This window comes from Schistocerca cancellata, chromosome 2 (assembly GCF_023864275.1).
Source record: "Schistocerca cancellata isolate TAMUIC-IGC-003103 chromosome 2, iqSchCanc2.1, whole genome shotgun sequence".
Classification (NCBI taxonomy): domain Eukaryota; kingdom Metazoa; phylum Arthropoda; class Insecta; order Orthoptera; family Acrididae; genus Schistocerca; species Schistocerca cancellata.
The window spans coordinates 399859122-399878711 of NC_064627.1; the positions used below are offsets into that span (position 1 = coordinate 399859122).

At 42.5% G+C, this 19590-nt stretch overlaps 1 protein-coding gene across 2 annotated transcripts in view; it reads left to right on the plus strand.

Annotated features, from left to right (window-relative positions):
• Positions 1-19590, plus strand: part of LOC126161832 (protein takeout-like) — a 181677-nt gene that overhangs the window by 45315 nt on the left and 116772 nt on the right. Inside the window, exon 4 of one of the 2 annotated variants that reach the window (XM_049917935.1) lies at positions 16472-16605. The exons of the other annotated variant lie outside the window; for it this stretch is intronic. Within the exon in view, the coding sequence (XP_049773892.1) occupies positions 16472-16605 (134 nt within the window). The remainder of the gene's footprint in view (positions 1-16471; positions 16606-19590) is intronic. 2 annotated transcript variants of the gene reach the window in all.

The window sequence follows — 19590 nt, forward strand, 5'->3', positions numbered from 1 at the left end:
TTGTAGCCTGTCATTCACGAATCAAGTTTCATCAGCAACGTCCTGGTTTAGTTGGACAACACTCCATCGTCTATTTTTTTTTTACTTTTGTAGATGTTAATCTTATAATATATTTTTCAATAAATGTCGTTTATGGTGCGTGTTATAATTACAATACCATTAACAAAACTCATTTTTTTATTCTGTCTGTATTCGCTTTCCTATTTATTTTTGCTTAGTATACTTAAGGAATAATCTTACGAATAGGCTGTGACCCTGTATTATTCCTTTCTGAACTACTACGCATCTGTCATGTTTTTCTTCTCTTAAAAGTTTAGTTTGGTTTCTGTACAACTTTCAGATGACCTTACGCTCCCTGTATTCCATCCTTGTTTCAGAATTTGGTAGAGTGTGCTCTAGTCAATATTGTCAAAAGTTCTCTCTAAATCTACGAGTAGTACAACAGTACCTCTTACTTTTGTCAGTCTGTGTACTGAGATAAGTCGTAAGGTCAGTTTAGCCAGACATATTTCTACATTTCTCTGGAAGATTGGTAAGGCGGGTACCAGGTTGAGATTCATTGGGAGAGTCCTTAGAAAATGTAGTCCATCAACAAAGGAGGTGGCTTACAAGACACTCGTTCGACCTATACTTGAGTATTGCTCATCAGTGTGGGATCCGTACCAGATCGGGTTGACGGAGGAGATAGAGAAGATCCAAAGAAGAGCGGCGCGTTTCGTCACAGGGTTATTTGGTAACCGTGATAGCGTTACGGAGATGTTTAACAAACTCAAGTGGCAGACTCTGCAAGAGAGGCGCTCTGCATCGCGGTGTAGCTTGCTCGCCAGGTTTCGAGAGGGTGCGTTTCTGGATGAGGTATCGAATATATTGCTTCCCCCTACTTATACCTCCCGAGGAGATCACGAATGTAAAATTAGAGAGATTAGAGCGCGCACAGAGGCTTTCAGACAGTCGTTCTTCCCGCGAACCATACGCGACTGGAACAGGAAAGGGAGATAATGACAGTGGCACGTAAAGTGCCCTCCGCCACACACCGTTGGGTGGCTTGCGGAGTATAAATGTAGATGTAGATGTAGGTCTTCGATACAATATTGCAGAGCGTGTGTTGTTAAGAATAACGAGGCGATGTTCCTTCCGACATGCACGCACTGCGACCAGTACAGTCATTATGACGTACATAAACTGTATTCGCAGTTGCGAATATGGCCTTCGTGTTTTGTGGTGGCTGTCGCTTTCACCACTTTGGCTATTTGTGCACGACTCAGGGCCACACCCAAGCTTCCGTACATTGACGTAACTGCATCACAACCTGTGCTCGTGTACACAATAGGTAATTCTAGTACAGGGGAGTACATTTTCAACCGAAAGTCGCGGCACTGTGGTCAGTTTCTTCTAGTGTTCCTGTTATTATGGAAATAATTTCTGGCAGCATTTTTAAACGACAATTAATTAAACTGGCGTTTCTGTGAAATGCGTACTTGTCAGGATGTAATTCCTGTACAGCTGTAATTATTACGTCCTTCTTTAAGTCTGAACATACTTTGCCAGTCGTATACCAGTCGGATTAGTTTTGTGATGACTAGTCCTCCCAAACAGACTAATAATTGAGAGTCGGACACTAATTTTGCTTTCATGACTGCTCCTCATACAGACACGAGAGCAGGATTTGGAAGTGTTGCTGTATGTAAAATGTACAACTAACTTCTTTTTATTTTCAGATACAATCACAACTACCTTTCCATATTATCGATTTCGACTTTCTCAAATGGCCATCTTCAGATCTAAAATAAAAAAACTGAAAGCTACAACATATAAAATTTTTGTATTAAATACTAAAGAGATAATAAAATTCTCTTCTGAATGGAGAAATTCTTAATGGAGAACTGTTTTCTGAATGGTGAAGCTGAGACACCAATACAGTACCGCCAGGACTGGGAAGTTAGTGACATGACGGAAATACTGAAGCAGTAGTGTCATGGCTGTTCAACGATCGGGCCTCACCACATCAGTTAGAGGGCAGAAGCGGAAGCGGAGCAAGCTCTCATATACAGGGTGAGCATTCATCAAACCGACATACTGTAGGAACAGGTTCCTGAGTCGAAAGGGGGAAAAAGGTCTTAGGAAGATGTGTCCGGGAATGCGTCGTTGTCACGGTATATGGCTCTGACGAATGGCAGAATGGGCCAGTATTAATGCCAGGAACAAGGCAGAGAGTAATGGTCGAGAGGCAGCGCGGCTATGACAAAAGAAGTACCCACACAGACATCAACCACATCACACAGCATTTCAAGCCCTTTAGGGCGTTTGTGTTATCATGGTTCCATTCAGGCAGACGAACGTGCAGGGAAGCGGTGGACTGTGCATACACCAGGTCTGGAGGAACGGGTTCTACACGATATTAAGACGAACCTTAGTACAATCTGCACGCACGTGGCCCGCCAACATGGCGTAAGCCAAAGTAGGATTACGTGTATCCTGCATGACAACCGCTACTATCCCTACCACTTGCAGCGAGTGCAAGGGAATTTCCTTCTACAGGAAAGATTTTGTCGATTTTTTTTTTTACACTAGACCATCACGATTATGGGATTTCTATCATCGGTCCTCTTTACTGACGAAGCAACCTTTACCATAAATGGCGTCATCAATTTCCATAATCGTCATCTGCAGGCTACAGACAACCCATGGGGAATGGTTGAAGCGTCTCTTCAGCATCGGTTTAGCATCGGTGTGTGGGCAGGGATTCCTCTCGATATACCACAGCATCATCCGCAAAAAGCCTCAGTGAACTTCCGATGTCATCCACAAGGTCATTTATGTATACTGTGAATAGCAACGGTCCTACGACACTCCCCTGCGGCATACCTGAAATCACTCTTACTACGGAAGACTTCTCTCCATTGAGAATGAAATGCTGTGTTCGTGTGCTGAACCGCTTCCTAAGGTGCAGACCCATGTACAGCCTGTTCAAGACGCCTGTGACGCTAATTGGAGAGAAGCCGGAACGTGTGGCAATCCATTAGCGACGTGTGGACGCGTGTATAGCATCCCGTGGAGGCCACTTTGAACACCTGTTGTGACGAGGACGCGACGCAGCTCTGTTTTGTGATCCGGGACCATTTCCGGACCCAACTTCATGGTACCTTTTTCCTCTGTTTCAAGTCAGAAATCAATCCCTGCAGTTTGTCGGTGTTAGTGATGTCTACACTGTACATAGCACCAAATTCAGACATTCAGTCTGAATCAGCAGCCATTAGCCACGAAAGGAGCTCCACGCTAGGCCGTGTGTTAAGACGAGTCAGCGATCTGTCAGGGTCTTCACCAGCTGCAGGCCTCTGCCTGTGCTGAGTCCCAGTGCCTTCCGACAGGCTGACTCTTCTGCTGTCGGCTGCCTACCCTGATGAGCTGTGGTTCGTATCTGTAGTCCAGTCAAATAGCAGGTATATCTCCCAAAAGCTGGAGCAGAAGATTTTATTCTTTTAATCCATTCATATAGTTGGAGAAATTGAAAAACCAAATTTTGCCAACAAAATTTATATAGTTTAAAGACACAAAATTTCGGACCTATTTCTTTTTTTTCCCAGAATCTCTTGTGCTCCCAGCGCTCTAATGTCTGTTTCCTTTTAAAAAGAGCACAGAATTCTCTACAAATTAGATTGCTACAACTTACGAAATACCAAGGCGCTGCAGTTCGTCAAAAATTAGCAAAATTTTTACGTTTCGGGAACATTTCTTTCAGTTTCTCTTTATATATCAGATTTTACGTTATAAATTTGACCTAAACATCTCACCATGCGGTATTCAATTACTCTCTCTGGAATCACGTGATTCCTGAGCATCTATACATTGCAGAAGTACACATATATGCATCTATATATTGCCAAGAACAGTGACACAGAAGCAAAATATTAGAGAAAAATTGACTTAAGGAATTCTTTAAACTTGGTTTGAAATAATATAAGCGCCCTTTAAATATTAAGTAGTAATTTGGCAGTAAATTACTTTATAGTCTGTAAACAGTAATATAGACACTTAGTTTTGTACTCATCGAATATGAGGTGTTATTAGCTAATTATTAAATAATTCTTTGAGCTGTGGCACTTGGCTTGATTTCCTAAAAACTGATATAATACTTTCGCCACTTTTTCGTGGGTCCAGTAAGACGTAACACCCCTTTTATTTTGTGATTGGTTACACATATCAAAACATGGTTTTCGGCAAATGTTAGAGCGTCGAGCTGCACGTATTGTTTGTTTGGTTAATGTTTCTGGCGCTGGTATTAACAGAGATTTTTTAATGGAACCGTATGCTCTTTATAATTGCATTCGATATATCTTGAGAAGACAATTACATCTACATCTACATTTATACTCCGCAAGCACCCAACTGATGTAGTGTTTGTTAATATTTCCCTTGAAGCGTGTCGTAAAAAATTTGAGAAATATCCTAGAATTTGAGAGTACAGTGACCTGAATCGCCATTAGAGATGCAAACACCACCAAGAAGAGCTCTCGTACTTCTCTGTGTCAGAACGTTAACACATTTGCCTCTTTACTTGCCTGCACTGTAGGCGGCACGTTTCTGTTTCAACATTCGTTGTGTGCAGGAACGTACAGCAACGAGGAGAAGTTGGGTATACCACTTTTATATGGTGACTATAAAAGAAATGCCGTAAAGAAGTACAAAGGTATATGGCTAACTATCCTGTTCGCCAACGTCGACGCGCCATGCAATTGCACGAATTATTAAGACGCTAGTGCTGGCAGGCTCCTTGAACGTCAAAAAGGGGACACGAAAGAAAACTGCAACTGACAAAGTAACGACGAAGTTGTTCTGGCTATGTCGCTAATGAATCCGCACAGTGGTACAAGACATATTACCAATTAATATGGAATCAGCAAGACGAGTGTCATTTCCATTCTGCATAGACATAATTGCCATCCCTATCATCTGTTCCTACAACAGGTATTCGACCACTGTAATTTCGAACGTCGCACAGAATTTTGTCGGTTTGCCCTTCAGTAACTGAGGGACGACCTTACATTTTCGTGTAAACGTGTACTGTTTACCGATGAAGCAACGTTTACTAATCACGCTAATGTAAATTTGCATGGCATACAGTACTAGGCAACCGAAAATCCACACTGGCTTCGTTAAGTGCAACATCAACGGCCATGGAGCGTAAACGTACGGTGCGGCATCATCGGAAATTACATTGTAGGACCTTACTTCATATTAGGCGTTCTAAATGGACATTCGTAGGCACACTTTCTGACGAATATTTTGCCAGTTCTTCTAGAAAAGTACCACCGTATATTCGACGGTGTATGTGGCTGCAACGCTACGGTTCTTCAGCTCACTCGTCCCGTGTTGCAACACAAATGCTGAATGAGAACTTTCTGGACGTTGAATAGGACGAAATTCTACTGTTATGGCCTGCGAGGTCTCGCGATTTGACTCTTCATTTCTTTCTCTGAAAAACACGATTCTGTCCATGACGAAGCCCCACGAAGCCTGATGATATGTGTTGTCGAATCGCCAGTGCGTGCTCTGCCATATCATATGTTGCAATTACGTATGTTCACCGTTCTGTCGAACAGCGATTGCAGATGCGCCTTTCAGTCCATGGTCAACAGTTTGAATACATGCTTAAATAATGGATAAGTTATTTTTTTGTAAGTCAAAATTTATGTTATGTGATTTGGGTGATTACCAAATAATTTTAGTGAATTGTTTATTTCATTTACTTGAGTATGAAACTGTTGCAATGTCAAATAAGTCGACAGTGTGTATTGTACGTAGATGTTAACACTGTCATTACGCGCTTACATTCAGCATGAAGCGAGGTTTCGTTAAGAAGAATTTATTTTGCGGTTTACAGGTGATCACCAAAGTATGTTTAGTAAAATGTTTAGTTCAACGAATCTATCCCATATGACGTAATTTAGAGCAGTATTGGCAGAGACAGTTGTCCGATCGCATGTATTTTGCCTCTAAGAAGCACGTACAGGAAAAGATAGGTCAAATCTTTCTCCTTATATTTACATATGTAATACAAAAGTTGCTTTTTGCAGCGCATAAGACTTACTTTTGAAGAATGGGCAGTTGATTTCTCGGTTTCAGTTCAAGTAAATATGGAAGTGTACGTAATTGTGAAATAGTTTTCCAAAGCCCCATTTTGATACGCTAGATTCTAGGGTCCCTGCGAGAGGACCCAGAATTGCCGCAACACGACGTTGCATGGACTCGACTAATATCTGAAGTAGTGCTGGAGGGAACTGACACCATGAATCCTGCAGAGCTGTCCATAAATCTGTAAGAGCACAAGGGGGTGGAGATCTCTTCTGAACAGAATGTTGCACGGCATCCCAGATATGCTCAATAATGTTCATCCCTGGGGCGTTTGGTGGCCAGAAGAGTGTTGCTGGAGCCACTCAGTAGCAATTCTGGAAGTGTGGGGTGTTGCATTGTCCTCCTAGAACTGCCGAAGTCAGTCGGAATGCGCAAGGGACATGAATGGTTGCAGGTGATCAGACAGGATTCGTACCTATGTGTCACCTATGAGAGTCGGACTAGACGTATCAGGGGTCCCATATCACTCCAACCGCAAACGCCCCGAACCATTACAGAGCCTCTGCCAGCTTCAACAGCCCCCTGCTAGATTCATGAGGTTTTCTCCATAGCTGTACACGTCCATCAGCTGGATACAATTTGAAACGAGACTCGTCCGACCAGGCAACATGTTTCCAGTCATCAGCAGTCCATTGTCGGCGTTGTCGGTTCGAGACGAAGCGTAATGTTCGTGTCGTGCAGTCATCAAGGGTACACGAGTGGGTCTTCGGCTCCGAAAGCCCAAATCGACGATGTTTCGTTGAATGGTTCGCACGCTGACACTTGCGATGGTCTAGCGCTGAAATCTGGAGCAATTTGCGGAAGGGTTGCACCTCTGTAACATTGAACGATTCTCTTCAGTCGTCGTTGGTCTCGTTCTTGCAGGATCTTTTTCCGGCGGCTGCGATGTTTTACCGGATTCCTGATATTCATGGTACACTCGTGAAATAGTCGTACGGGAAAATCCCAATTCATTGGTACCTCGGAGATGGTGTGTCTCATCGCTCGTGTATCGACTATAACACCATATTTTAAATTAACGTAAAACTTGATAACCTGCTATTGTAGTAGCAGTAACCGATCCAACAACTGCATCAGACACTTGTCTTATATAGACGTTGCCGACCGCAGCACCGTTTTCTTCTATTTACATATATTTCTACCTGAATACGCATGCCAATACCAATTTGTTTCGCACTTCACTGTAAATTGACATTCGAGTCTCCATCAAGCAAAATTAGAACTGAAGTCAAACTTAAAAATGAAAATTAAGTTGAAAATGTTGTATTAGAAAAATACAAAATGCAAAACTGAATTTATGAAAATTAAAACTATTTAATAAGCTACATTAATTAGGTACGATTTAAGGAACACAATTTACGAAAAACGGAATCATAAATGGTAAATGGGCTTACATAATGTAGGAATACTTTGTTCCGACAAAAGGGATTCAGTATTAACTTCTTTATAGCAGGAGTTTCAGTACTCCGAAACACACAAAATTTCGTAATATTTTCAAGAGCTGTAATCGTCAGAACAGTGTCTCCTCCTTCAGACGTGCATGCATGTCTGAAGAACATTGTAATGTAAGATACAGAGCCTGCATAAACGCAGGCGTAATAATTATGAGTTATATTAAAAATGACATTCAGCTTACCTTATATAATGAAAAGTTTCACTACTCAGAATGTGCCGCTCTTCTTGAATGACCCATGCACACCTGCCAGTAACAATGAGGAAGTGACAATGTTCTTGCCGTCACGGATCATGAAGTAGCCTACAACAAAACTGACACAACTGTACTAAAGTGGACAAACTCTGGATAAAGATTTGACGTTTTTCATGCACACTGGGGCACTTCAGACGTATTTTTCAGCGACAGAAACTAAACATTTCTGTTTTTTGGTTTTTGCGAGGTGCGGTATAGTGATTCGTGCATCACTAGCTGAAGTTCAATTCCAGGACATTTCAGCCATGACTTACATCATTTACTCATTATGTTATATATATCAAATAGATAGTGACGGAAAATTGGACTACTGGTATTAACTGAAATAGGTGAAATGAAATAGGCAGCTAATTATGCTTGTATAAAGAAGCACAGCAATACAAATGAAACATAAGTAGCTTTATTACAGTTAAAAAACACTTGGATGCGCAGTGCTGCTGATAGTGTATTTCAACTTCGCTGCAATTGAGGTGGATGTATCAGTCACTTCCGACGTTTTCATGCACCAAGTTCCTCTGTGTTCCCAGAAATGCCTTGAGCAGTAGATTGAGGATTAGTAGATCGAGTGGATTCGACGTGTTCTTTCAGCGGTGAGTCAGGCGCTTCCAGATCGTTGGTTTGGAAGTCTGTTTTCTCAATAATTTATATAAATTTATTTCTTCTTCACTTCCTTCATATAAAAATTATGGCAAGTTTTCACATTTGTCTCCATTGCTGTTTTTGCAGATTGTAGGTGTGCGCTCCATCAAAGCTCAGCTTACATGAACACGAAACAACGTTAAGAACTGTTCCAGGTTCTGGATTTTGGCTCATCACAACAGGCTTCGAACCCTGATTACTGTGAGTCCAGCCCCATTTCTTAGGAGGTTTCCAGTTTCTCGTCCAACTCTGGACTTGCTAGTAACTCCGTTACGAATTATGTTGCGCAGCATCTTTGTGGTGGGCCACCTTGCAAGATTCAATATGCTTTTTGAGGCAGATTTGGCCAATAAATGGTAACGCAAATCGTCCATCGTATAGGAACTGCTATCACTTCCATTATTTAGAGCGATAAAAAACGGTTCTGCTGCAGTTTTTCTTTCTTCACGTGTAGCGCCCAATTTCTTGTACGTGCCAGATGCTGAACTTAGGTGTTCATTATTTTTAACAACGTTGCAGAACTTCGTTTTGTCTTTGCCGAAAAAAGCGGATGTTGTATCACATCCTCAGACGGAGTGAGTGAACAGAATATGTTCACTGAAGAATTTGCAGGAAGCAGTGCAAAAACATTTGACTTCTGCACTTCCTCTTCTCGGTTTTATAAAACAATAAGTTTTCGATGCCTTGCCCTAAACCAGTCTTGAGTACAAGGAGGTCAATATCTTTTCCCATTACAACAGCATTTCCAAAATGGTAAATGTTACAATGTTGTCCACTAAATTGCAATTCCTACACACTTTTCCTTATAACTGATCATTAACAACATTTGACTACAACACAACTAAGACGCCTGTACGCAATTAGTCATATATATAAAAAAAAAAACTTAACCTAATCTGATGGGGTAGTAGGCAGTTAATGTAATGTTAGCGTCTCTATATACCGAATGACGAAAGTCATGCGATACCTCCTAATATCCTGTCAGACCTCATTTCGCCCAGTTTAGTGCAGAAACTCAATGTGGCACGGGCTCAACAAATCCTTGGAAGCCTTTTGCAGAAGACTCTCCTCTGCAGTTAACAGTGAAATGCTCATAGGACTCTTAATGCTACCATCCTTGCTTTTAATTTCACCGAATGCCGTTTTGATTTTCCTGTATGCGGAGTTTGTCCTTCAGACAATCCTTCCCATTTCGATTTCTTCGCATTTCTCATGCAGTTATTTCGCCTTAGCTTTCCTGTAGATCCTATTTATTTCATTCCTAAGTGTCTTGTATTTTTGTAGTTCTGTATTTATGATCTTCTGTGAACATTTGCTTTGTGCGACACTTTTTCGTTGATCATCTGAAGTATTTTTTTCAGCTACTCATGGTTTCTTCGCAGTTACCTTTGTTATACCAAAGTTTTTCTTTTCAGCTTCTGTGATTGCCCTTTTTTAAAGAAGAGCGTTTCTCTTGAACCGAACTGCCTATTGAGTTATTCATTATCGCAGTGCCTATATCCTCAGAGACCTTCAAGAAAGTTTCTTTGTCCCTTAGTACTGCCATATCCCACTTCTTTGCGCAGTGATTCTTTCTGACTTGTCTTTTAAACATCAACCCACTCTTTCTCGTCACTGTTGTCTGACTCTATATCTGCTATACGCCTAACAATCCAAGATCTGATTTCGAATTCTCTGCCTGACCATGACATAATCTGACTGGAATCTTCCCGTATCTCCCGACCTCCTCATCTTGTGATTATTGAAGAGAGTCCAGAATGAGATGGAGTGTGCGCTGATATGAAACTTCCTGGCAGATTAAAACTGAGTGCCGGGTCGAGACTCGAACTCGGGACCTTTGCCTCTCGCGGGCAAGTGCTCTACCAACTGAGCTCCCCAAGCACTTGCCCGCGAAAGGCAAAGGTCCCGAGTTCGAGTCTCGGCCCGGCACACAGTTTTAATCTGCCAGGAAGTATTGAACAGAGTATTCGCTTTTTCCAGCTGAAATTTATTGCAGGACTCAATTATTCTTTCTCCACTCTCATTCCTACAACCGTAACTCTGTCTTCTACTCCTTCCCCTACAACCGAATTCCAATCACCCATGACTGTTAGTTTGTCTTCTTCCTTTACGTACTGAATTACCAGTTCAATATCCTCATATACTTCCTTCATCTCTTCCTCTTCTGCTTGTACGTAGGCATGTATACCTGAACAATTGATGTCGGTGTTGGTTTGTTGTCTATTCTGACAAGGGGTGAAGTACTGGAGAAATTAAAACCGCACAAGTGGCAACTGGTTGGCTAGCAGCCTTCATTTGTCTCACGTGTGTGGTCATATGAAAGAAACACCACGAAAATCCCGTCAGCTTTGGCCGTAATCGTTCGAGAGCGATCTCTCACAATTCTAACAATATTAAGAAAGGTTTGGAACGCAATCGCTAGGTATGTGTAAGTCACACAACGTACAAAACAACCTCGTATTATGTAGGCCTGTTGCTTAAAGAATTTCAGTAAGATTTAAAAATAATGCACTAAAGAACCTTTAAAAATAATTTTAGATTGAGGTTTTAATCAATTCCAACAAGCAGAGAAACGCTGAGTGCCCTACATGATATCATAACCGTCTTGAAATATCCTTCTCTTCCAAACTTAAGGATGCGATAGATAAAGTAACACAACACATTAACTACTCGGTGAAAATGAATGAAAGTGCGGGAGAACGTAGTCAGTGGTTTCCCAGTCTTGCACAGAAACTTGGACGTCACATGACATGAATCAGCGTGGCTATAGCGTCAAATGTGGCTGTATGTTGAAGGAACTGGAGAAAGACAACACTCTAATTGATCAGCGATTAATTAGGGTGCACTTTTAGAACATGACCCAGAGGCACCATCTGGATGACATCACAGGGGAAGACGTGTTCTTGCATGCTGCTCGAATGTTTGACATCCGTGCCAGGTCGGACTGAAGGAAAATATTGAAGCAATTTAGAGGCGGGCTGCTAGGTTTGTTATCGGTAGGTTTGAACAACACGTAAATGTTACTGAGATGTTTCGAAAACTCATATGGGAATCCCTACAAGCAAGGCGACGTCCTTTCGAGAAAAGCTATTGAGAAAATCTAGAGAACCAGCATTTGAAGAAAAAAAAAAGAAAGTTGACCGCCGAACAATTCTCTTGCCACCAACATACACTGTGCATAAGGACCACGTAGGTAAGACACGAGAAATTAGGGTTCATAGGAGGCACACAGACAGTCGTTTTCCCTCGCTCTATTTGCGAGTGTAACAGGAAAGGAAATGACCAGCAGTGGTACAGGGTACCCTCCGCCACGCACCGTACCGTGGATTATGGAATATCTATGTAAAAGTAAATGTAGATGTAGAAGAATTATTTGGAAATTGGAAGGACGAAGCAAGACGAGTGTAACTTACGAGTTTGGTATTGTTCACAGCGTCATTTCGCGTGGATGGGGAGTGCTCAAAACCACACGTACTGCTGCCCGAAGGAGAGGAGGTGGTCGATCGAGGGCGAATACATCAGCAGATGACCGCTACACTGAGGCAAGAAAAGGCCGAATTAAACAGCGGGAGAAATTGCAACCACATTTAACAGGACTGGAACGTACGCAGTCTCACTCTCCACTCTGGTACAGCGACTGCATGGGGTTGGTTTATTTGCCCGACGACCAGTACTGTGTGTTCCGTTGACACTCGCACAACGACGGCGCCGTTTGCTACGACGCCAAGAGCAGAGGGCTAACGCGGAATGGGGTGGGATGAGAGGAGGTTCAGCCCGAGTAGTGATTCTGGACGCACCCTCGCATGACAAGATGTGGGAACGCGAAATGCAGCCAGGAACATTGTCCAACATGATTGTTGTGGCGGCCCCGGTGTCATGGTGTGGGCAGGCATAAGGTCGCATGGGCTTACTGATCTCTCAAGATTTGAAAACAGTACTCCTTCCCCACGTGCGGCTTTTCAGGAGTGAATTCAACCACGACTTCATATTTATGCATGACAGTGCGTAGACACTTTGAACAGCAAAGGTGGTGGAAGACTTGGAACGAGAGGATATTCGGCGAATGGACTGGGCTACCCGTTCTCCCGACTTAAATACCATTAAGAACTTGTGGGATGCGTTGAGGAGGCATATAAAAGCGTGTAGACCAACGATCATGCAGCTGGTGTCAACCACGCTGGTTGATGCATTGGAACGCCCTACCACAAGAACTCCTTACCAGATTAGTGGTGGTGGTGATGTTGATATTGATTTATGGGGCGCTCAACTGCGCGGTCAACAGCGCCAGACAAATGCCCAATTTTTTTCATAGTCCAATTTTTAAGCAGTCCAATCTTGTAACTGTCACGGATGATGATGATGATGATGATGATGATGACAATGACAACACAAACACTCAGTCCCCGGGGCAGGCCAGCTTTGTGGCCAGCATGGAAGCACGCTGCATAGCGTGCTTTTATGTCCATGGTAATCACACACTCTCCTCTTCTCTAATGTCCAAGAGACAAAAAAAAAAAAAAAAAAAAGCAGTGGCTTCGGAGTAGTTATTGCCTTTGAGAAAAGTGTTATCTATGTTCGTCTCATTGCTTATTTCTTTCAGTTACTTTCTGCACTATACTGTAGCAGCCCTTTCAATATATGGTAGAAGTTCGAAGTTTCATCTAGCTATGTTCCTTGGCAATAACACATCGTCGGGAAATTACTTTATTCCTTAAGGTTTGTACACCAGAGTACTATCTAATGCCACATGTAACTCATTATAGATAACGTACATCTCGTTCCTAGAATTTATGTGCTGAAATCGCTGGGTTGGTTATAACGCAACCTGAAATAATCTTCCAGTTTTTATTTAGCTTTACTAACATTTTATTTTGTTGTATATTTGTGTGTAATATTTTCTTTCGACTTTCAAATCTTTTGGCTTGAAAATCAAAATCAGTAATCTGAGAAGGAGGCTGTGATTGCGTCAAAATATTAAGAAGTAACTAATGATTATTTTATAAATATAGAGAAATATCGCACCTTGCTAAATGTGTGCTTGTATTCCGCATGTTGTACCGTTCAGCTGTCTGATAATGTTGATATTGTAATTTCTTTGCGCTTGTTTCGACATTTTCCTTAAATCAAAATTTACACCTCGATAATTATGATGTAGGCCGTGATTTAACACTGCCCCGCTAAAGTCGATTTAAACTTTGTGCCGAAGATGTTTTCCTTGGGTTAGGATACAGTCTTCAGTGTTTATAATATATTTTTAGCCTGTCTACACACTGAGATAGTTTTTCTCCTTCTTCGAAAAATTTACTTCATGTTGCTAGAGCAATACCATATGTACAGCAACACTTTCCAGATGTGGTTGCCAACATGTCGCATGTCTGTGTGCTGAACAAAACAGGAGCCAATACTGACCCTTTGAGCTGCAGATGTTTTATCTTATACGAATTATTTGAAAATTCCCCTGCACTAACGTTGAGCGAGCGAATTTTAAGCTTTTAGTGAATATTCGTGGACTTAGCACAGCCTGTGGAACGTTCCAGCTTAAGCAGTATCCATCTGGCCATTTAGTAACGTAGGCTGCCAATAAACAAAACAAAAAGAGCAGTTATTTTCTGACGCCGTTGGAAACCCACTGCAAGAGTTAGAGCTAAGATCTGGCAACAGCAAAATCGATCTGATATGAATGCAGCCAGCTCCACCGATGCTGAACTGTCAATGATCTTCTGCGACGTACACATTTTAACGGCAGACATTGATGTATCTCGAAAAATACAAGAAAAGGAGAATTCCAAATTGTTGGTATCGGAGAGGGAATATCAAATGATACTACACTCGATCCCCACCCCGTGCAAGATTGTCTGGGTGCAACTTTGAAATTTTCGGTGGGAACCTCCGTTTTTTATAGCATATCACGATTCTACGGCAAAATCTACATTCGCTTTGTGTTAAACGTTTTCTTCGCTTCGCCATACATGGCGCTGTGATTGGAGGACTAGAAATGAGTACACAATCGTAGTTTACACCGAGCTGCTCAATGGCCCTTGAATATCCAATTGCAAGTGGGACCCCACCTCCATGCTGCGATGGTAGGACAGGCCAGTATCTCATAACTTCTAATTCGAAACCCCATTAGCAATGTTGTATTCCTGCAATGTATGGAACAGGGGACTACTCGACGTGTCACTGAGGCCGCGGCTCGAGGCGATCGCTTCTCTACTTTTTCCAGTGAGACTAAGCGTTCAGATGTAGTACTTCAATACATGACCATACACAGGACGGAAGCAAATCTGCGAGAATGTCAGCACAGGCGTTTCTTATGCGGTCGACCATGTCTTAACGGCCTGTTCGCACTTGCTGGTACATCTTCTAAATACCCCCAGAAAGAAATCCAGCGACGTCAAATCCGGCGACATAGCGGGCCAATTAATAGGACCAGCTCTGCCGATCCACCGACCAGTGTAAATATGGTCTGATAGCTCCAGTGCTTCAGTTGCGCAATGCGATGGGCAACCGTCATGCTAAAACCACTTACACTGTAGAGCGTCCGGAGCAAATGCTGCAATAGTATCGGTAGTTTCTGTTCCAAAAACGTCCAATATTTGCGTCTATTCAACGTGTCATCGGTAAAACACAGTCCAATGGGTTTGTTTCCCATGATGCCACACCGTAAGTTAACCGACCAAAGGCGTTGATGGTCAACTTGCCGTAACCACTGGGGATTGTCTACATTCCAGTACTGCATATTATGCCGGTTAACGCTACCACGGTTTGTGAATGCAGACACATCGGAAAATAGTATCTCGGCAGAGAACATGAGGGTTGTTTGCATTTGTTGACGTATCCGTTCACAAAACATTATCCGGTTATGGAAACCGGCTCCATGAATTTCTTGATGCAAAGACACGTGATATGGATAATACATACGACGATTCAGTATTGTGACAATACTGCTCATGGCCAAACCGGAATCGCGGGGTAATTGTTGCCGCTTATCTACGAGTTGTGGTGCACTGCCGCTAGTACAACTATTTCGTTAGTTTCTCCTGCAACACAATTCCTTCGTTTTCTTTTGCCGGTCTGTACGGTGCCATCAGACATAAAGGCGTTCACAACCTTGTAAAACAACAAACGAGAGCAATCTTTCTCTGAATAACGCTCGGCATAGAAAGTAACAGCAACCTCAACATTTCTGCTACATTCTCCCCAAATCAGGATTCTTTCACTTTTTTCTTCTGTGGTTGCAACATTCTTCATCCACTTGCACTTCTGTTCTCCAACTGACAAGTAGGTGTGCAGGCAATAAACTGTGTGCAAGTATTATAATATTTAGAACCTCTATCTGTTCTACAACTGCACGATACATGAGGTCCGGTCGCAGTGTACTGCCTGTTACGATGCGTCGTTGTTCGCTACACGACCACGATGGCGCGTCGAGTAGTCCCCTGTTCGAAATAGCGGAGGAATACAACATTGCGAATGGAGGTGGGGTCCCGCGTGTCATTGGATATTCAATGCCATTGAGTTGAAAGTAGTAAATCACGATTATGTACTCAATATTGTTGCTACGATTACAACGCCATCTGTGGCGAAACGAAGAAAATGATTCAAACAAAACATATCTCAGTTTTGTCGTAGAATAGTAATATGCAATAAAAACGGGAGTTCCCAATGAACATTTCAAAGTTATCTCCCGTCACCGACGAACATGGTGAGGTGGGTCTAGCTGCATGACCCCCTCTGAGGCAAAAAAATTGGAATTATAAAGTTTTTGATCCAATGTGTAGTTTTCGAGATATTTCAATGTCTTCAGTCAAAATGAACACCCTGTATATTTTTTATAGATCAACGCTTGCAGTAGTTCATAGCATATACTGAGCAATGTAGTTGTGTATTGATGATGTGAGAAGTGATGAGAAGCACAGACCTACGTATTTAACAAGTTTTGAAATAGGATATTATCATATGCTCGGATTACCACTACATCTTGTGTTACAGAGTGCTTTTCAAAGAGAGACGCTTGGAGATGGACCTGTTTTTCCCTGTGCTGGACATGAGCTTCAACTACAACGTGTCTGGTAAAGTATTGGTGCTGCCACTGGATGGTTCGGGCACAGGCACAATGAAACTCGGTAAGTGGCGCTAGCAGTTCCGGTCGAGTAAGCGTACATATAAGGTACACAGATACTGCGCAGGGAAATTCTGCAAGATAGTGCATTAGAGGATACACACTGAGAAGTCATGGGACAGCGATATGCACGTATTCAGATGGCGTAGTATCGTGTATACAAGGTGTAAACGGCAGTGCATTGGCGTAGCTATCAAATGGTTCAAATGGCTCTGAGCACTGTGGGACTTAACTTCTAAGGTCATCAGTCCCCTAGAACTTAGAACTATTTAAACCTAACTAACCTAAGCACATCACACATATCGATGCCCGAGGCAGGATTCGAACCTGCGACCGCTCGGCCACCCCTGCCGGCCACGTAGCTATCATTTGCATTCAGGTGATTCATGTGAAAGGGTTTCGGACGGATGTATTGCTGCACGACGGGAATTAATAGACGTAGAATGCGGAATAGTAGTTACAGCTAGACGCATCGAACATTCCATTTCGGAAATCCTTAGGGAATTCGTTGTTATGTGATGCACAGTGTCCAGAGAACGCCAAGAATACGGAATTTCAGGCGTCACCTTTCAGCATGGATAACACAATGGCCCACGGCCTTCAGATAACGACCGAGAGCAGCGGCATTTGCTTCGAGATGTCAGTGCTAACAGATAAGCAACACTGCGGGAAATAACAGCAAAAATCAATGTGAGACTTACAACAAACGGATCTGCTACGACAATGCGACGAAATTTGCCGGACGCGGTGCCCGAGCGGTTCTAGGCGCTTCAGTCCGGAACCACGCGACTGCTCCGGTCGCAGGTTCGAATCCTACACCGGGAGTGGATGTGTGTGATGTCCTTAGGTTAGTTAGGTTTACGTAGATCTAAGTCTAGGAGAATGATGACCTGAGGTGTTAAGTCCGATAGTGCTTAGAGCTATTTTTGCGACGAAATTTGGCATTAATGAGGTATGACAGCAGACGACCGACGCGACTTTCTTTGCTAACGACATGACATCGCCCAGGAGCCCGTGACCACATCGGCTGGATCCCAGATAAATGGAAAACCTGGGCTGGTCCATGAGTCAAGGTTTCTATTGGTAAGAGACGGTGGTAGGGTTTGAGTGTGGCACAGATCCCACAAAGCTAACGACCCAAGTTGTCAACAAGGCACTGTGCAAGCTGGTGGTGGCTCCATAATGTTAGAGGCTGTGTGTACATGGAACAGACTGGGTCCTCGTTTATTTTCAGCTAAATAAACACCATTTGCAATCATTCATTGCCTTCATGTTCCCGAGTACCGATGGAATTTTTGTGGGTGATAATGCGGCATGTCACTGGGCCACAATTGTTCGCGATTGGTTTGAAGAACATTTTGGACAGTTCGAGCGAATGATTTGACCACCCAGATCATCCGACATCAATCCCATCGAACATTGGACATAAAGGAGATGTCATTTAACGCACAAGATCCTGCACCGGCAACAGTTTCGCAATTACGGACGGCTATAGAAACAGCATGGCTCAATATTTCTGCATGGTATTTCCAAGGACTTGTTGAGTTCATTCCACGCGGGGCGAAAGGAGGTCAGACTCAATATTAGGAGGTACCCATGACTTTTGTCATCTCAGTATTAATGTTTGTCGTCCATAATGCGAGATGTGTGTGTTTCAATACGGAAATATAATTCTCCGTGACAGAGCACACTGCACCTTTATATCACGAAAATGAATGTGTATTACTCTAGATTTGCGATACGTGTGGTTTAATGTTCCAGAATGTCTTAAAAATCAAGTATAATAACTTAGAAATCGATTTTTTTCTCATTTTCGTTTTATATATTTAAAAATTTTCCTTTGTTCCTTCCTTCTCCTGGAGAGGGGGGGGGGGGGGGAGATAGGTAATCATATGCACTAAAAGTAAATCACACTTATCAGATGCCAGTACCAACTTTATTGCTTCAGTAGAAAAAAGGACTGCGATTCAAAGAGTGGTCAATAAAACTGTGAACAAACGATTTGGCCCTTAAATTTCCTGCTTCCTTCAGACGATTTCTCGTGCGTGCCTTGGGAGAATACTTATTTGCCGCAGGTCGTCTTTTCCTCTTTAAGGTTACTTTACTAAAAGCACCTTCAAATTTGGCCTAGTAAAACACTGAAGGAGATGTATTTCTTTGACAGTGTAACAAACATTGTGCGTTACAGTTTTGGGGATCTGTCTCATTACTTGTATGTTTAGAAAATCGTGGTACAACAGAGTGCTGTCGGGGGAGTTTGCGGATTCCACCTGCTACTCCGAATCATTTGTGCCCATCCTTTACGGTGGTACAAACGTACTTGTCTTCTCAGTTGTGAAACTGATAGTCACACACTCCCTTTCCACATGATCTTTTTTTAAAAAATGCATGATAAATCGATCGATTCTAAGTTTGGAAGTTTCTTGTACAGAGCTACACACTAACATAAACGTAGAGTTCTTCTGTTAACCGAAGCGTCCATCTTCCACTGATACCATTAAGAGCTACCTACTGCTCTATGGGAAAGAGCAGAAAATAATGCGTAGTATTATTCCTAGCTGCTCTGCTGAAATACATTTTTGTCTAGCAAAGGTTCTGGTGTAAGGAACTGAGTTCTTTATGAAAAGCTACAGTTTATCAGGCACATTATTACAGGCAAAGTGATGTAAATTATGACGAAATACCTGATGATAATCGCACATTGATAATTTGAAGGGTACCTAAAACTTTTATGCAGCACAGTCATGTTCGCAGGAAGCAGTGAGAGCTCAGAGCGTGGCTTATCCAATATTATGGCTTTAAAAAGCACGCTCATTTTACACTTTCGCGGTAATAGACCGTGAATTTTTACCTTCTTAACTTTGCTCAAAAGTTGAGGACTCGAAACAACATCCTCTAGAAGCTATGCGGAACTACCTGGGGATCTTCAGCAACCACCCTGCGATCTTCAGCTCTGGGCTTGGTGTACTCAAGTGCTGAGTATTGTGCA